The following is a 14866-nucleotide window of genomic DNA, read 5'->3' as shown; positions in this document are numbered from 1 at the left end:
ATTTCTGCTTTGTGTGTACTTTCAGAAATGGAGCACAAGTTTGTCCTTTCCTCACCAACTAAACTGGCTGATGTTTGATGGTAATTACAACTTGGAAAACCTTAAAATACCAAAATGCAAACTGGGTACATACTAAATAGCACTTGTATGTGTTACTTTGTTAACCTAGCACACGTAGATTCATTTGGTTATTCTAACAAGTTTCCAGCTTTTGACTTTTAATTTTAAAATACTTAGCTTTTGTAAAGGCCAAAACTAAAGCAAACAAAAAAGCTGCAAATATAAAAAAAAAACCTGTCACCTTAGGGAAGTATTAATCAACCTAAACTGGCTCCAATGTCTCAAATGTCCTTTGCAAATTTTGTTTTGATGTGTAAAAAGTACAGGACTTAAAGATCAATAATCCTATAGAATATATGGAAGTGCAGAAATTTCTTACTGAACTAAGAGAGTTAAATTATTTGACCTTTTGATTCAAGTTTTCACTAGGTCTAGCAGACAGGAGCCTAACATACTTAACTTGAAAATGGAAATGCATGTTTATCGTACACATAATCCTAAAAAAGTGTGATTGGATCCTCGCCATACCAAAATATTAAGATATATATACATTAAAAAAAACACATTTTCATAACCATATTTTAATTTTTAAAATTTTAACAATTCAAATAAAATCCAGCTAGTTAACATAGAGTAAATGCACAGTAATTTACAGCCACGTATAGAATACAAGAATAACAACCCTCATACAAATGGTCAAATGATATCAACTCTTGAAGTTGATTATTTAGCTATGACTGAAAGGTCAAGATTTAATTGTTCACATATGCAGGGGTACACATTCAAAATGTTTATTAACACAAAGACTGAGTGAAACTAGAATTTTCAGTTTCTAAAAGGAGTAGCATGAAGAGCAGCATGTAGCTGAACGGGAAATTAAGGACATGACAGAGAAGAGATCTGAGTAGGCAGAAAGTTAGTACATGAAACTTTTTCTATAATTAAAATTCCTTCCAATTTAAATCATTCAGATCTATCTATTTTCTTAGGAATGTTAAAATCATGATCAATACCAGAGGAAGAGGAAGCTGAACTGTCCTATTTATCCACCCGAAGGGAGCCCCCATAGCACTAACTGCCTGGGCAGACGCATGTAAACAGAAGACGGGCATGATGGAAGAGTAAAGGGTAGACTGACTTCTAGCGTTCAAATCCCTCAAGTTCAAATCAGTATTCTTAGTGATGTAACACAAATCTAAAAATACTGACATGTTTATGCTCCAGTAAGAATAAATACTCATTTTAACCCAAACTCTGCTGGTCCTAATATATGAATGCTAACCTACAATGAGCACTAGATTTCAGGACACAAAAGTTTGGATTAAATGATCTAATGATATTCTTCTTGGTTTCAAAGTTACAAATCAGTGACCTGTGGGCCCCATCCAGTAAAGCTGGTTCCATAAAGTTACATACAGAATAAAAATTAACACAAGGCCTGGGTGTTAGTTTTTTCCTGGAGGGATCGATCAAAAAGGAAACAAGGGACTCACAGACATGACAACAATGTGGTGATCACCTGTAGGGAGAGGGCGGGGCAGTAATAAGGGGGTTAAATGGTAATGGAAAAAATACAGTTAAAAAAGTAAATAAATAAAAGCCCTGTATGGCAGCCCACAATCACAGGGTTGGTAATTCTCAGATTTGGACTTTAAAATTTAGCAATCTGTTTTCTGAGCCATAAATACCAGTTCTTTCTGTTCTATGAGAATGTGCTAGCATTCAGTATCTACTACTTTAACCTGATTAGGTTCAGTCTGATTTTCTGAGAGGATTCTACAATAAAAATACACACCCATCTGAAGGTTGCTGACTACTGCTATGTTAGAAATAAAATGTTATAAAGCCCAATGCTTTAAGTATAAATGTTTTTCTTTTTAAACATCTGCATCAACTAAAAACAAGATCTCTAAAGAAATGTTCAGAGACAAATTTTAGAAATAATTTTTATAGTTTTCTTTCAAAAATCATCTCTGTCCTACATAAAGTAAACCACAGCAGATTGTGCTTTGGGGAAAAAAGACAATTAAAATAAATGACATTGCTCCATTCTAGTTGCTGCACAAAGAATCAAAATTTAAAACTCCAGGATTGTTTCCTTCCAGGACATACATAAAACTTACTCTTAAAAGATGAATATAATGGCAGTAAAGGTCACGGTAAGTTGTACTTGCTAAATACAACAGGAATAGAATACATGTTCATCCTTGAAGGACACTTGTCATGAATTTGCTACAACTACATAAGATGTTCCTTAACTGCTGGTTTCCATGTCGTTCTTAATCATCTGTGGGGTACTGCAATCATAAAGATAAGGGCGTCTCCGTCTTACATTCAACACAACAAATATTTATGAATCTTCACAAGGCAAATGGCACCATGTTAGGCAGTATGAGTGGGTGGCACTGTACTGAAAAGGCAAACACTATAGATGGAGACTTTCTCTACAGATTTAAGTTAGAAACCCCTGTTTTGTTGATTTTTTTTGGCATGTTCCTCATAATAAGTGTCAAAGCTGAAATTTACCATAAAAGTTATGAATAATCCCAAAGGTAGTGAAATTGAATTTGCCTTTGGTCTCCAAGTAGATTAGAATATTTTACATTCCAATCAAAGCACCTCAAAAACATCCAGTTACTGTTGATTACAAGGAAGCTAAGAAGGCAGGAGAGTTTGGGAGGGCACTGAGTTTCACTGGTGACAGCAGAGAAAGCTTGCAATGACATGCTGCAATTTTCTATGTCAGGTCACTGCAGTGTACAAAGAATTCCTAAAACATTTACGTTAAAGATCTCTAAAACAACATTCCTAAAACCCAGGAAAATGTTGTGAACACTGTTTCTGCCTAATACATGATCAATGTTTAAAAAAATAACATGGAATTCTCTCCTATTCTGACTACCTGCCCCCCAAAAGGCCACAAAGTGCATCCACAAAGAGTCATTCTTAAGATAAAGCCATTGCACAAAACGTACAGTTCATGTATACTGAAATGAGTACCACATGGAGTTTAATTGCAGACATTTTCTTACACCAGTATAGCAACAACCATAAGCTAAAGTCTCCTAATAGAATTACAGCCACTACCTTCATAAGGGCCGTACATGTTATACATTTAAAGTACTAAAATGTGCAGTTGACCTTAACAACAAAATGTAAGAAAGCTGTATCCTGTCAGCACACTTGCTCTGAATTAACTCAATCTATGATTTACCATTCAAGAAATTAGGATAAACTTCTTTGCAAAAGCAGTATGTTCATTTACAAAACCATAAGTCAATTAGGATCACTACCTGTCCAATCAGACAGCAGGGGGCCCTCTTCTATAATGCTATTACTGCCCCAGGTATTTGACGCCTTAAAAAAAAAACAAACTTGTAAGGGCAAAGCTGAAAATTACCATTTTCTCTATACAATAAATGCGATCTATACAGACTACCTGATAATATTTCAAAGGTTCAAATTCTTAATGTGAAAGCAAACTGAGACTCAGAAGTAGCAAATTTCTTTCACTTTAAGAAAATGATGCTTAGGTATGACACGGGCGTTCAAAGCCTGTAACTCACTGAGAAGACATGTGCGGACTTTCACTTATCGTCGAGTTAGAAAAGACATGAGGATATGCTCAAGTTACTGAAATGGTCTCAAATCAATAGTTTACTGGTTGAAAAATCAGTATTTTACTGGTTGATTGTCCCAAACTCTTACATTTGAGTTTGATATATTAATGAACAATTTAAGTGTCCACATTATGCTAAAAATCAAGCAACTGTTAGTTAACAGTGGGAACCTCAACATTTTAAAGATAAAAATATACAAGATATTTAGACACTATTTCATTAGTTGTCAAAAACAGTGACTACTAATGCCAAATAATTAACTTTAAAGTATTGGGCCAGATCCTCTAAAGGAAATGTGAAAATACTACTCAGGATCTCACTATTTTTGTTATTTTGTAAGAATTATGCAGAATCCAAAAGTTAGAAATTTGTGACTGCTGATACTATCTGTGGATAGTTTATAAATAGTATACAAGTAAGGATGGCTTTGTTTAGGAGACTGAGAAGGTATTCATGGAAGAAACGCTATACTCTGCCACAAATAAACAAAATGCAGCTGTGTCCCGTGGACCTGGTAGAGAAAATGGCAATTCTGAGGAAGGAGTGCTTCTAAAGGCCTTCTCTTGGAGGCAGCCCAGGCTTCACTGGCATGACTGAAGAGACCGAGTAACGTGGTTGTGATTGCTTTAATTCCGACAGCCAGACACCCACGCAGGCCCAGTCACTCGTCCCCAGACCCGCTGTCTGCTGCCCACCATGCTGGCCCTGCTCCTCCGTGGTCCACTGTCGTCGTCTGGTCATCCCTCCTCACAGCGTGGCGGCCAGGCGTCGCTATCCATTGAGTAGGTAGACCACCAGTTCGTAGGTGGCCATCATAATGGCTGTGTTGGGGATCTGTCTCACCAGATGAGTTGTTAGACCACGGTAAAGAGACCCATAGCCTTCTTCGTGAACAACCAAAGACAGCGTCTGAAAGAAAGATCTGTATTTTGTTCCCTCTTCACGTAGTCTTGTCCTGACAACTTCTGTTTAAGGGGGAAAAAAAGTTATTTTTTTAAAACAGCACTGATATCTTTATATCCTCTTAATACTAAGCACATTTCATTTACCTGTAAGTGTAACCTTAGGGTAAGTAATTTTTAATGTGTAACTTACTGAAACTAGTCACACTGTAACACCACCAAACTTTAAGATGGCTGGCTAAAATCCTGCCTTGTTATGAAATTTCATAGGTTTCTGAACAGTAAACGACAGAATGAAATAAAAGAATCAGTTGTATACTACAGCAGGTATAGATAAGAGAATAGATGTAATAAAAACCAGGAAAGGGAGTGGAGATGCTACCAAAGCTGAAACAAGTGAAGGATGTTCTGAAAGTGGAGAGTGCAATAAGAAAACAGAATTACCAATCTGTTCACATGGTCTGTATAGACCAACATAAATTCATGTGGATAAGGGTTAAAATGTTTAAAATATAAGTTGCCAGCTAAAAGGCCTTATCTGGGAGCAACTAAGCAAAAATCATAAAATTTTAGGGCTTAAAAGGATCTTAAAGAATCCAATTTTTCTTCATTTTTAAAACATGAGGAAATTAGGGTTACTGAGTTTTTCAACAGCTGAGGGCGGAGACCGGACAGATTCAGAGGGGTCCACAAAGAGTCTGTTCTTTCCACGTTGGTTACTTGTCACGCATTTCCCACACACTACTCTTGGTGGGCCTGAGGACAATGGCCTAAAGCCATTCCCACTGTCGATGTGAACATTTGAAACCTTGTGTCCTACTTTAAAAATTCATGCCATTTATACATTCCACTCCAATATACTGTTTATAAACTACACTTTCTCTTGTAATGCCATCACCTTCCGTGAAGGGCCAGAACACTTCAAACTCCCAAACTCTCTCACCGGGTGGCCCCGGTGCCAGTCCTCCCGTGGGAGACCTGAGCCCAACGCCGCTGCCTGTCCTGCCCTCTTGGGGCTCAAAGAAGTTAGGACTTCCCTGAGGAAACTGGGGTAAATTCACAGTCCAACTTGGTTAAACAGCTGGTTTCATCCACAGGTTACATTTTAAAGCAGATGCTCATTTCCTACACCTGTTCATTTTTCCTGACACAGCTTTAACCAGAGCGTTAGCTTTATAGGGTGAATGTCAATGTTAATCCCTCTGACAAAAGTGAAGCACTTAGATTAAAAACCTGAACCAAAACAAACCTCAAACACACCAAAATCAAAGGCTACACTTAAAACTCAGCATGTTGGAGAACAATTCTGAAGTAATTTCCTTAGTTATCTATGAAAGAAGCTAACATTGTAAAACTTTAAAGATAGAAATAAAAGAAATCATTCACATATTTGCCAACATGAAATAATGTAAAAGAGCTTGGTCTTTGGGAATAGACTTCAATTCAAATTTGGGGTCCATCACTGAGTACTCCACATGACCTTGAGCAAGTCACTTAACTTTAACACTTCTTATTCCCCCCTTGAAAATGAAGACAGTTCTGGTTATGTTCTAGCATACCCAGGCTTTGCAGGGTTTTTATGTAGATTAACAGTGATGTATATAATGTATCTATACATCTATAAAATATATGTAACACTTACTTACATCCATACTGGAAAAAAAAAAAAAAAAGAAACTTGCCCAATCTGACTCTGGGTTAAAATTTGTCCAGAGTTCACGCTAAATCACCACCATGCTACTATAACATATACAGATCTATTAAAATTGCCTGACGTTACTTATACAGATTTAATTCCATTATGATTGAATACTAAGAACTTAATTTTGTTATACTGAAATCCAGTAAAATTATAAATAGTAAGTGGGCTATTGGCTGGGGTGGAGCAGCATTTCTGAATTAACAGAATATTCCCTGTAAAACTCAGCTTCTCTTACCGTGTGGATACGCTATACTTGTGGCACAAGTTTTTGAGGTGGCAGCAGCCAGCATCATTCCCATAAAATCTGAGGCATCTTTTACAGACTCTTCATCACTTTCCATTGTAGAAGCAATCTTATATTCCAGTAGTTTTTGCTTAATACTTTCATAAATAACAAAATGGATAACAGTCTCTGATATGCCAGCGTATGAAGCAGACATGCCCCTATAAAATCCTCTGAGTCCATCTGCCTGATACACTTTACGAACACATTCAAAAGCACCCATTCGCTTTTCCCCACGGTTCCTGAAAAGCAAAATGAAAAACAATTTTTAATGTAAATAAAGTAGCACAGGTTTTAATATAAATAAAATATAGTAGAAATATACCACTAATATAAAGAATGAATCCCTTTAACTCAAGAAACAGTGAAATCAGATTTTTAAAACATTCATTTTAGATTTCGTATTCTTTTGTTCCAAATTTGCCATATCAGATGGGTAACATGTAAGTAATCTGTTTTACTGAATGCAAAACACACTACAATGACTTTTCAGTTTGATGGCCTCATTGAAGGTGGTATATTACAGGGATAAGGAACAAAATCCTTTAGTTCAAATATACTGTGGCTGCAGCTCAAGATGCAAATGAACAAATGGTACATTATATTAAATCCAGTTCCAGGTTGAGTTTTCTTTCACATTTAATAACATTAAAAAGAATGATTTAGAGACATTTTGTGATGATAGGTCCATCACAAAAAAGCAGGGAACATGACCAATCTAATTTCTGTGTACATTTAAGATGAACTCCCTATGAACCTTTGAAGGTCATGGCCTTATCTTTCATTGCAGTATCCTAATGAGTAGTGAATGAGGACCTCTACAGTTACCAAGAATTTACTGAATACTGGGCCCAAGTAAATGTTCTTAGTGCTGCTACTTAAGGGTGCAGCTTCCATTCTTCTAAGCATACAATTCTGAGTCTGTAAAAATATTTATACTGTGATTCCCCCCAGTAGATTCCCACATATAAGAAATGGGTTTAAAATGCTACCCACAGGGAAAGAATTTACCTATTTATAAATCATACAAAACCTGTTTCTGACATAAAATCAAACCACAATTAAGACAACCTACACAATAACCTAGAGATTCCTCCAATTTTATGAACTAAGGACTGTCTTCAACTAATGACACCGAATAAATACTTTCTTAGATGAATAATCCATGTACGCAACTGAAATGAGTTTCTGCTGTATGATCTTTCCTTACAAAGTTAAAAGAGCCGCCAGTCCCAAAGAGTAATGCACAAATAGATTAGCCCTCTTGTTGATTTCAGCTGTATAAATTAGCATCTTCAATCAATGTTTCATGATTACCCCAACACATCCCATTCCATAATCCCAAACCTGAGAAGGTATGTTGACTTGTGTTATAATTACAAGTAAAATAATAATAATATTAAAGATTTTTAAGCCATGCTTTTCCTGGATCCCCTACAAATCTACCCTGTAACATAGTGAAGAACACCATTGGTAGTTTATAATGGTTTAATATAGACTGGCATCTCACTGTTTCTTAACCAAAGGTTAAGAAAACCTTGTTTTACTCACCATTATTACCTTTCAGATCTTTGGCTTTAAGAAACAAACTGTGAATTTTGCTAAAACGCTTAAGATTTCATTAAAAATTATTCCAGATGAAAAAAATTAGACATTTCAAGTCTCCAAACAATACACAGTTCACCATGACAGAATGTGGAAAATGGATATTTAAGCAGGCATAATTGTTAATAATTTCATAGATTGGTTTTATTTATAGTCTACGAGATATAACACTACTTCTCAAACCCTAAAATATAAAAATAGTGGACATTTGTTATGCATAGTCTACTCCAGACTGAAAGGCTAAATCAACTTCAAAACTTTAACATTGCTATCATTATACACCAGATAGGATTGTCTTCCTACTTAACTGTATTTGCTTTTTCCCCATTCTTCATTCTAAAGGTCAATAGGACTTGAGAAGGCAAGACTAAGCTGCACTGCTTCTGGCCTTTTCTCAGATCCCAGAACATGCCCTAAACTTAGAATCTGCACGGTTTGCATGGACTATTGCCTCTGCTTAAAATGGGCTCAAAAAACCATTCCTTGACTATTCCACTTAAAGTTGGTCATCACTGTTTCCTGGTATATCTCTAGAACCTTTAAGTGCCTGCTCAATATAGATTTATTGAATGACTGAATCTTGCTAGCACAAAGTTGTCAGTGGTAACAGATGAAGTCTACGAATAAAGGAAAGCAAAATCCTAGGCCAGGACTTTCTGTATATAAGGTTACTGAATTTGAGCGATGATCCTCAAAGATTTAGTTGTAGACTAGTTGATCATGTGCGTTATTTATAGCTGTTGAGAGGCCGATTATAATTACCATGTAGTAGAAGTATCATTTACTGGGCTAGGTTAATATACCCTTCTCTCTTCTCCTTTTACTTAAAAACACAACACATAATACACTCTCTTTCCTGGAAAGTCTCATCCTGCCAACTACTGTATTACTTTTGCTTCTGATGGTGGACCCAAGGTTCTTAAAAAAAAAGAGCAAAATAAAATAAGTAGCAAAAAAGGAGACACTGAAATCTCACTAACAACAGTTCACAGAAATAAATTAGTTGAAACCATTAATGAAATAACATACCTTGCATCAAGCTGTAACCGAGTCTTTACAAGCCAAATGGGGTTGGTTGCTGTGATTGCGGTAAAACCTAGACAAATATGTTTAAAATGAACTCTGGTAAGAATAAATACATTATTAACTTTAAGGGTTATAAAATTATATAAATCTATGTTAAAGAACACGAGTATAAGTATTTAACGTATTAACTGATGTATGCTTTACACTTCTACTTTATAGATTCATACAAACATGAACATTGGTATTTTATTACCAATCTACATTTTCAAATTCTGACCATAGTAACTAAAAGATAATCTTTTAAGAGCAAAATCTGACTATGCATAAATTCTTCTCCCAACATATTTAGGCTATTCTCTGGGATGCCCTCTACTCTCTAACTAAATTCAGAAACCCATTACTGTAGACAAACACACAAAAATTGTCTAACTCTAGGGCTTTCTAGCATGCAAACTCTACAACCACTATTTGGGGTCCAATTAACATCACAAACCACTATATTCAAAATGGATTCTATAATGTCAACACTTACTAATAGTAGGTATTAAGCTGACTGTGTAACAGAAAGGACTGTTATTTGGCCTTACAAATACTTTACATAAACATACACTTAATACTGTTAAATAACAATATCAAAGAGGTAAGGTTTCTGTTAGGATTAACAGGACAAATCTATTTTTCAACCATTTAAACACATACAAAAACTCAAAAGTTCAAAAACTTACAATGGGAATTCCCCTCTCACTTTTATAGACACTGCAGAGAGAAACTCAGGGGAGAGGTACCTCTAGTTTACTTTAAAAGTGGAGTAAATACTTCCTATCAAATACTAACAGGTCAAGCACCTTATTTTTAGACAGGCGGACAATAACCAGCACATTCAATATGAGTCAACTACTTTCAGAAACAAAAATGCTGTGGTGCATATTAGGGATAAATGCAAAGTAATTTTATTACATTGTATACAAGTGAAATTCAGTTTCACAGGTTCTTTTCCTTTCCATAACGGTTAGGTAATTAGTTAAACTCCAACTTGACTCCCTAGGCCACCGCTGTGACTGTAGAAATTGCCCGATGGTCCAAAAGGGGTGCTCACATTGAGTCTATCAAGCAAGATAAATGAAATAAGTTTGATTTGATAATTCCTCTAATCATCCTGTGATGGTTATATAGTCTCCTTTTCTTGTAAGTACTTTTAATACTACACACATATGTATAAACTAAAATGGGACCACTGATTTTCTAAGTATCAGGACTCAATAAAAATTTAAAGTGTTGGATAGGCTGTCAGGAATATTTTTAAATAAGGTTCTTTTCATGTACATACTTTGGTAACAGGATAGAGATAAGAAAAATATGAAACTGTCAGATCAATTTAAATATTATGTTTGGAAAAGATTTCTCTTGTATGGCCTATTTTAATTGAGAATAAAGTTATAGAGTATATATATATTTCTTCTCTTAAACCTCATTTTTTAAAAGTAAAAGTCAAACTAAAGATATTCAAATTTTATTTTAAAGCTAATATGAACCAGAAATCAGTATTCTGGTCATATCCTTAATAATTCTTTATTTTTAAACTTAAATATTTGAATTAGGTAAGTGTATGTACAGCAACATCAGGGGGTTTTTAGTGAAAAGCTGCTAAGCAGACAAACCAACAAAATAGTCTGTATTACTCCCAATGGTTTTTATTATTTTGTGAAAATTAAAAAGTTTTATTAATTTTGAAAAGCTAAAACAGGAAATTCTTATATTAAACTACAAAAACAAAACAGCCTGTCTAGGTAAAAATCTCATTCAATTTATTATACTTTGTTTGAAAAGAAGATAAGCACCAAATTATTTTTAAAAATAATTACACTGTACTTCTAAAACTATAAACTTAGTACCCTAAGCCTAATACCTTTCTAAGTCACAAAATTCCTCAATTAGAGGCTGAAAAAAGTCCCAGATATTTAAACTATAAAATATTACAATAAATATATCATTAAAAATGAAATTCCAAAATATTCATAAAAGTATAGGTTTAATTATTCTCTGTACATATTAAACAGGATGCAAACAACAGGTATTTCTCACTTAACTAAAATTCATTTCCAGACACAAATTAATCTACAGAACAGAACACAAATCTAGGTGAGAGAATACTGTCATCTAATTCCTGTACTACTGCTGTTATCAGAAACCTGTGCTCACAATAGTTGTTTTGGCTGATCTTTTCTAATAAACTGGCTCTTAATAAAGATACTATTCTAACTGCCAGCAAACCATTAGGTTAAAGAATTGAGAAATAATACACAGGTTTTTAGCTACTGGTCTTATTTTACCGAAGATACTTCAAAAAACTAAGTAGACATTATTAGGGTAATTAAATCTAGAAAAATATAATCTATTAATTCAAGTGGGAAGAAACAAAAAAGTATCACAAATTTTAGAATTATAATATGTGGCAAGGCAATTTGAAGTGGACAAACAGCCAAAGCTCAACATTTCCTATTTTTACTAAGAAAAACATACACAAAGATACTGAGAATGGTGCCCCTGAAATTTACAAATTTCTAATCACTTTTTATTTTGGCATTTAAATTTTGTGACTTTTACTAATATGCTAATTCATAGCAATCTTCTGAATACTCTGTTAAACATTAAAACGGATTTAGTGGCATATGAAGGATCTATTTTTAAGTTAAGAATTAATGTTGCTTCACTGTCAGATAAAGCAAAGTGGCAATATGTTGGCCAAACTGTTAGTAGTGTGGTTAGTATTTTATTAGAAAGTTTTAAGAAACTTTCAAAACACAATTTTCAAAGTTTTGCTTTACCTAAGGCTCTATTTAATAACATAAACCAGCAATTTTCAACCTTTTCCACCTCATGGCACACTAAACTAATTACTAACATTCTGTGGTATACCAAAAATATATTTTTTGCTGATCTGACAAAAGACAATAGGAATAATTTTGATTTATCCACACCAGACATCTGTTGCAATATTAGTTGTCATTTTTTAACTTGACAATCTAAGGGAAAAGAGGTCAGTACCCCTGACTAAAGAGTCAGATATCACATGTTTTAAAAATTCTTGTGGCACATTGGTTGAAAATCGCTGACATAAATCAATTAAAAACCAGATTACCAGAAATCCTGCATATACTAAATTTGCTGAAAATGTCTATTTCATTAAGTGAGTGATACCTGTAGTACTGCATTTTTAGTATTTTTTTTAAATTTCAATTAACTTCTTTAATAAGAACAAAGTCCACCTAACTTTCTAAGGGAAATATGTTAACACTACTGAAAAATAATTAAAACAAAACAACTAAAACTGTATATATTCTAATCCTGTATTTATCTGGAAAGTAATGGTAGGTATTAAGATTGATGTTTTTGCAAGAGAGTAGGAAAAAGCCAAGTATCAACAGACAAGAAAACAGAAAGCACTGTATAGATTTTTAAAATATGTTATGCTAAGCAAACAGAACTATTTTTTCTCAAAGTCGTAGAATACTATACCACCAGTTACAACTATGTATATCTTAAATACTGCTATCAAATTCTTTGGTGGTTAAAACTATGATGACCAAGTTGAGGACCCCAGGCTTTTATTGCATGATGACTGAAAAGCTAGTCTATTCATCCTTCTAGAAGGAATATTATAAAGGGAGCAGAATTCAAATTCCATAAAATATTCAGAAAATGCACACACAAATTCTGGAAATAAAAGTTCATTTCCCGCCTTCTATTAATTCCAAAGCTATTATAAATCCCAGGGGGTGTCCCAGGGGGTGTTTCTTATAACTAGAGGCTGCAAGAGATGCTCAGATCAGTACTCACGAGGTTTAAGTTAGTCCATATTTCTACAGGAGTGACCTGCGGATGGGGAGCATGAGATGACACGATCTCACTCTTTTCTCGGGAGAAATGTACAGTAAATGCCTAAAATAGACACAGGCTTTTCTGTATCATAACAACAAGCAGTCACCTCATCAGAAACATGTGTACAAAATGAATCCCACTGGAAGGATTTGAGAAATATTTACGGTGAGATCTAACTCTTTTGAAAATTTTAAGTTAAAAAAAAAGGAATATCAGAACGGGTCATAAATTTTTTAAAAAAATGCAACGAGTACTGAAAATTCTGCCATCTGCAGCAGTTCAGAGTCCAAATACTTACCTAAAAGAAGACCAGTTTTGCCTTAAAGAAAAAAATGCTAACCTTGTCAATGGGGGATCTAAGAAAATATTTTCCTACTATTACCATCTACCATGATCGAAGCTGAAATCACAACAATAAGACTATTTAGAAAATCTTTTAAAAAATTCAAGTAATTTCATTTTGTAAATATTTATAGTCTTTTTTAATGAAATAAAGTATAGTATATGTTGCTACAGTAGTACCTTTCACCTTTTGCACTATGGCCAGTAATATTGCACATCCATTTTTATGGAATATTTTGGGTTATTTTGTATTTAATTTCTTGTGTTCTACAAAACAAAAAACAGGAAAAATGTTTACATATAAACACACAAAGCATCTGTCCAACCATCAATCTGGGTCAATGAATTGCCATGGACAAATAAAATATTTAAAAAAATATTTTGTAGATGCAAGACAAAATTCCTATTTAAGTTTTCACTCAAAAACTTAACCTTTAATAATGAATTTTAAGTCAAACAGGAACATATCTTGAAAAATTAACAGTGAATGCTATAAATAAAACCTACTAGTTAAAGTAGTAAATATTAAATGATTAGGTGTATTTTAAAAATTGACCAGTAACTGTTTGAATATATAATCCAATAAAAGTCACAAGTCATTTCTTTTAAATCTGTAATGCTGTGTATAAAAGTATATGCATATTCCAGATAAAAACTTTTAAAAATTGAGAATTACTATTAAGAAAGAAAAAGCCCTGACCAGTGTGGCTCATTCTGTTGGGCGTCATCCCGCAAAGGGAAAGGTTGCCAGTTCAGGTTCAATTCCTGGTCAGGGCACAGGAGTGAGTTGCAGATGCAGCCCCCAGTTGGGGCACATGCGAGAAATGTTTCTCTCTCACATTGATGTTTGTCTCCCTCATTCTCCCCCCCTTCCCCTCTCTCTAAAAATAAATAAATGTAAAAAAAATTTTAAAGAAATTTTAAAAACCCATACTTTTATTTTTTGTATACCCAGCAGTGTACAGGTATATACAGGGGGATATGCAAGTTCATTTAAGTAAAAAAAAACAAATACCCTCAATAGCTAAGTTTCTCTTACTCTGACAAAGGTCATATGTAGGGGGGGAAAAGGCAGGTAAAGCACAGAGTCAACATTACTTAATTTGATTAAATAGCCTCACAGTTGAATAAAATTTTCAATGCATGAAAATTTAGAGCTCAAATTTAGGGCTCAAAATTCTTTTGTATTCCCTTGAAACACTACAACAAATGAAAATAAAATCTACTTCAAAGTGTCCTTTTAAATAAAAGGATTTAGTATCTAAACACTCTAGTTTATATGGATAAAATGCAATATGCAACTGAATTGAGAGGTTACTTGAAAGAAAATTATGTAGAAAATATTTTATTAAATCCTTAATGTGTGTGCAGCTTGATGTGGCAAAATATAGCAGGTTATGTAAGTAATGGACTACTTTTATTTAGTGTGTTTTTTGATACTAAAGTG

The 14866-nt window shown here is 34.1% G+C and overlaps 1 protein-coding gene across 3 annotated transcripts in view; it reads right to left on the bottom strand.

Moving 5' to 3' along the window:
* Positions 1 to 625: 625 nt before the first annotated feature.
* Positions 626 to 14866, bottom strand: part of SLC25A36 (solute carrier family 25 member 36) — a 30418-nt gene continuing 16177 nt past the window's right edge. The window contains exons 5-8 of one of the 3 annotated variants that reach the window (XR_003684997.2): positions 13036 to 13137; positions 9202 to 9268; positions 6520 to 6809; positions 626 to 4645 (exon numbers count right to left, since the gene is read on the bottom strand). Coding sequence is in view for 1 of the 3 variants with exons in the window: in XM_028518013.2 (XP_028373814.1) it covers positions 4452 to 4645; positions 6520 to 6809; positions 9202 to 9268 (551 nt within the window). In the remaining 2 variants the exon portion in view is untranslated. The remainder of the gene's footprint in view (positions 4646 to 6519; positions 6810 to 9201; positions 9269 to 13035; positions 13138 to 14866) is intronic. The other 2 variants (XR_003684998.2, XM_028518013.2) reach the window with 2 other exon arrangements.

The sequence above is a fragment of the Phyllostomus discolor genome, chromosome 7, assembly GCF_004126475.2.
Source record: "Phyllostomus discolor isolate MPI-MPIP mPhyDis1 chromosome 7, mPhyDis1.pri.v3, whole genome shotgun sequence".
In the NCBI taxonomy this organism is placed as follows: domain Eukaryota; kingdom Metazoa; phylum Chordata; class Mammalia; order Chiroptera; family Phyllostomidae; genus Phyllostomus; species Phyllostomus discolor.
The sequence above is the reverse complement of the archived record's forward strand: the minus strand, read 5'-3'. Positions and strand labels throughout refer to the sequence as shown.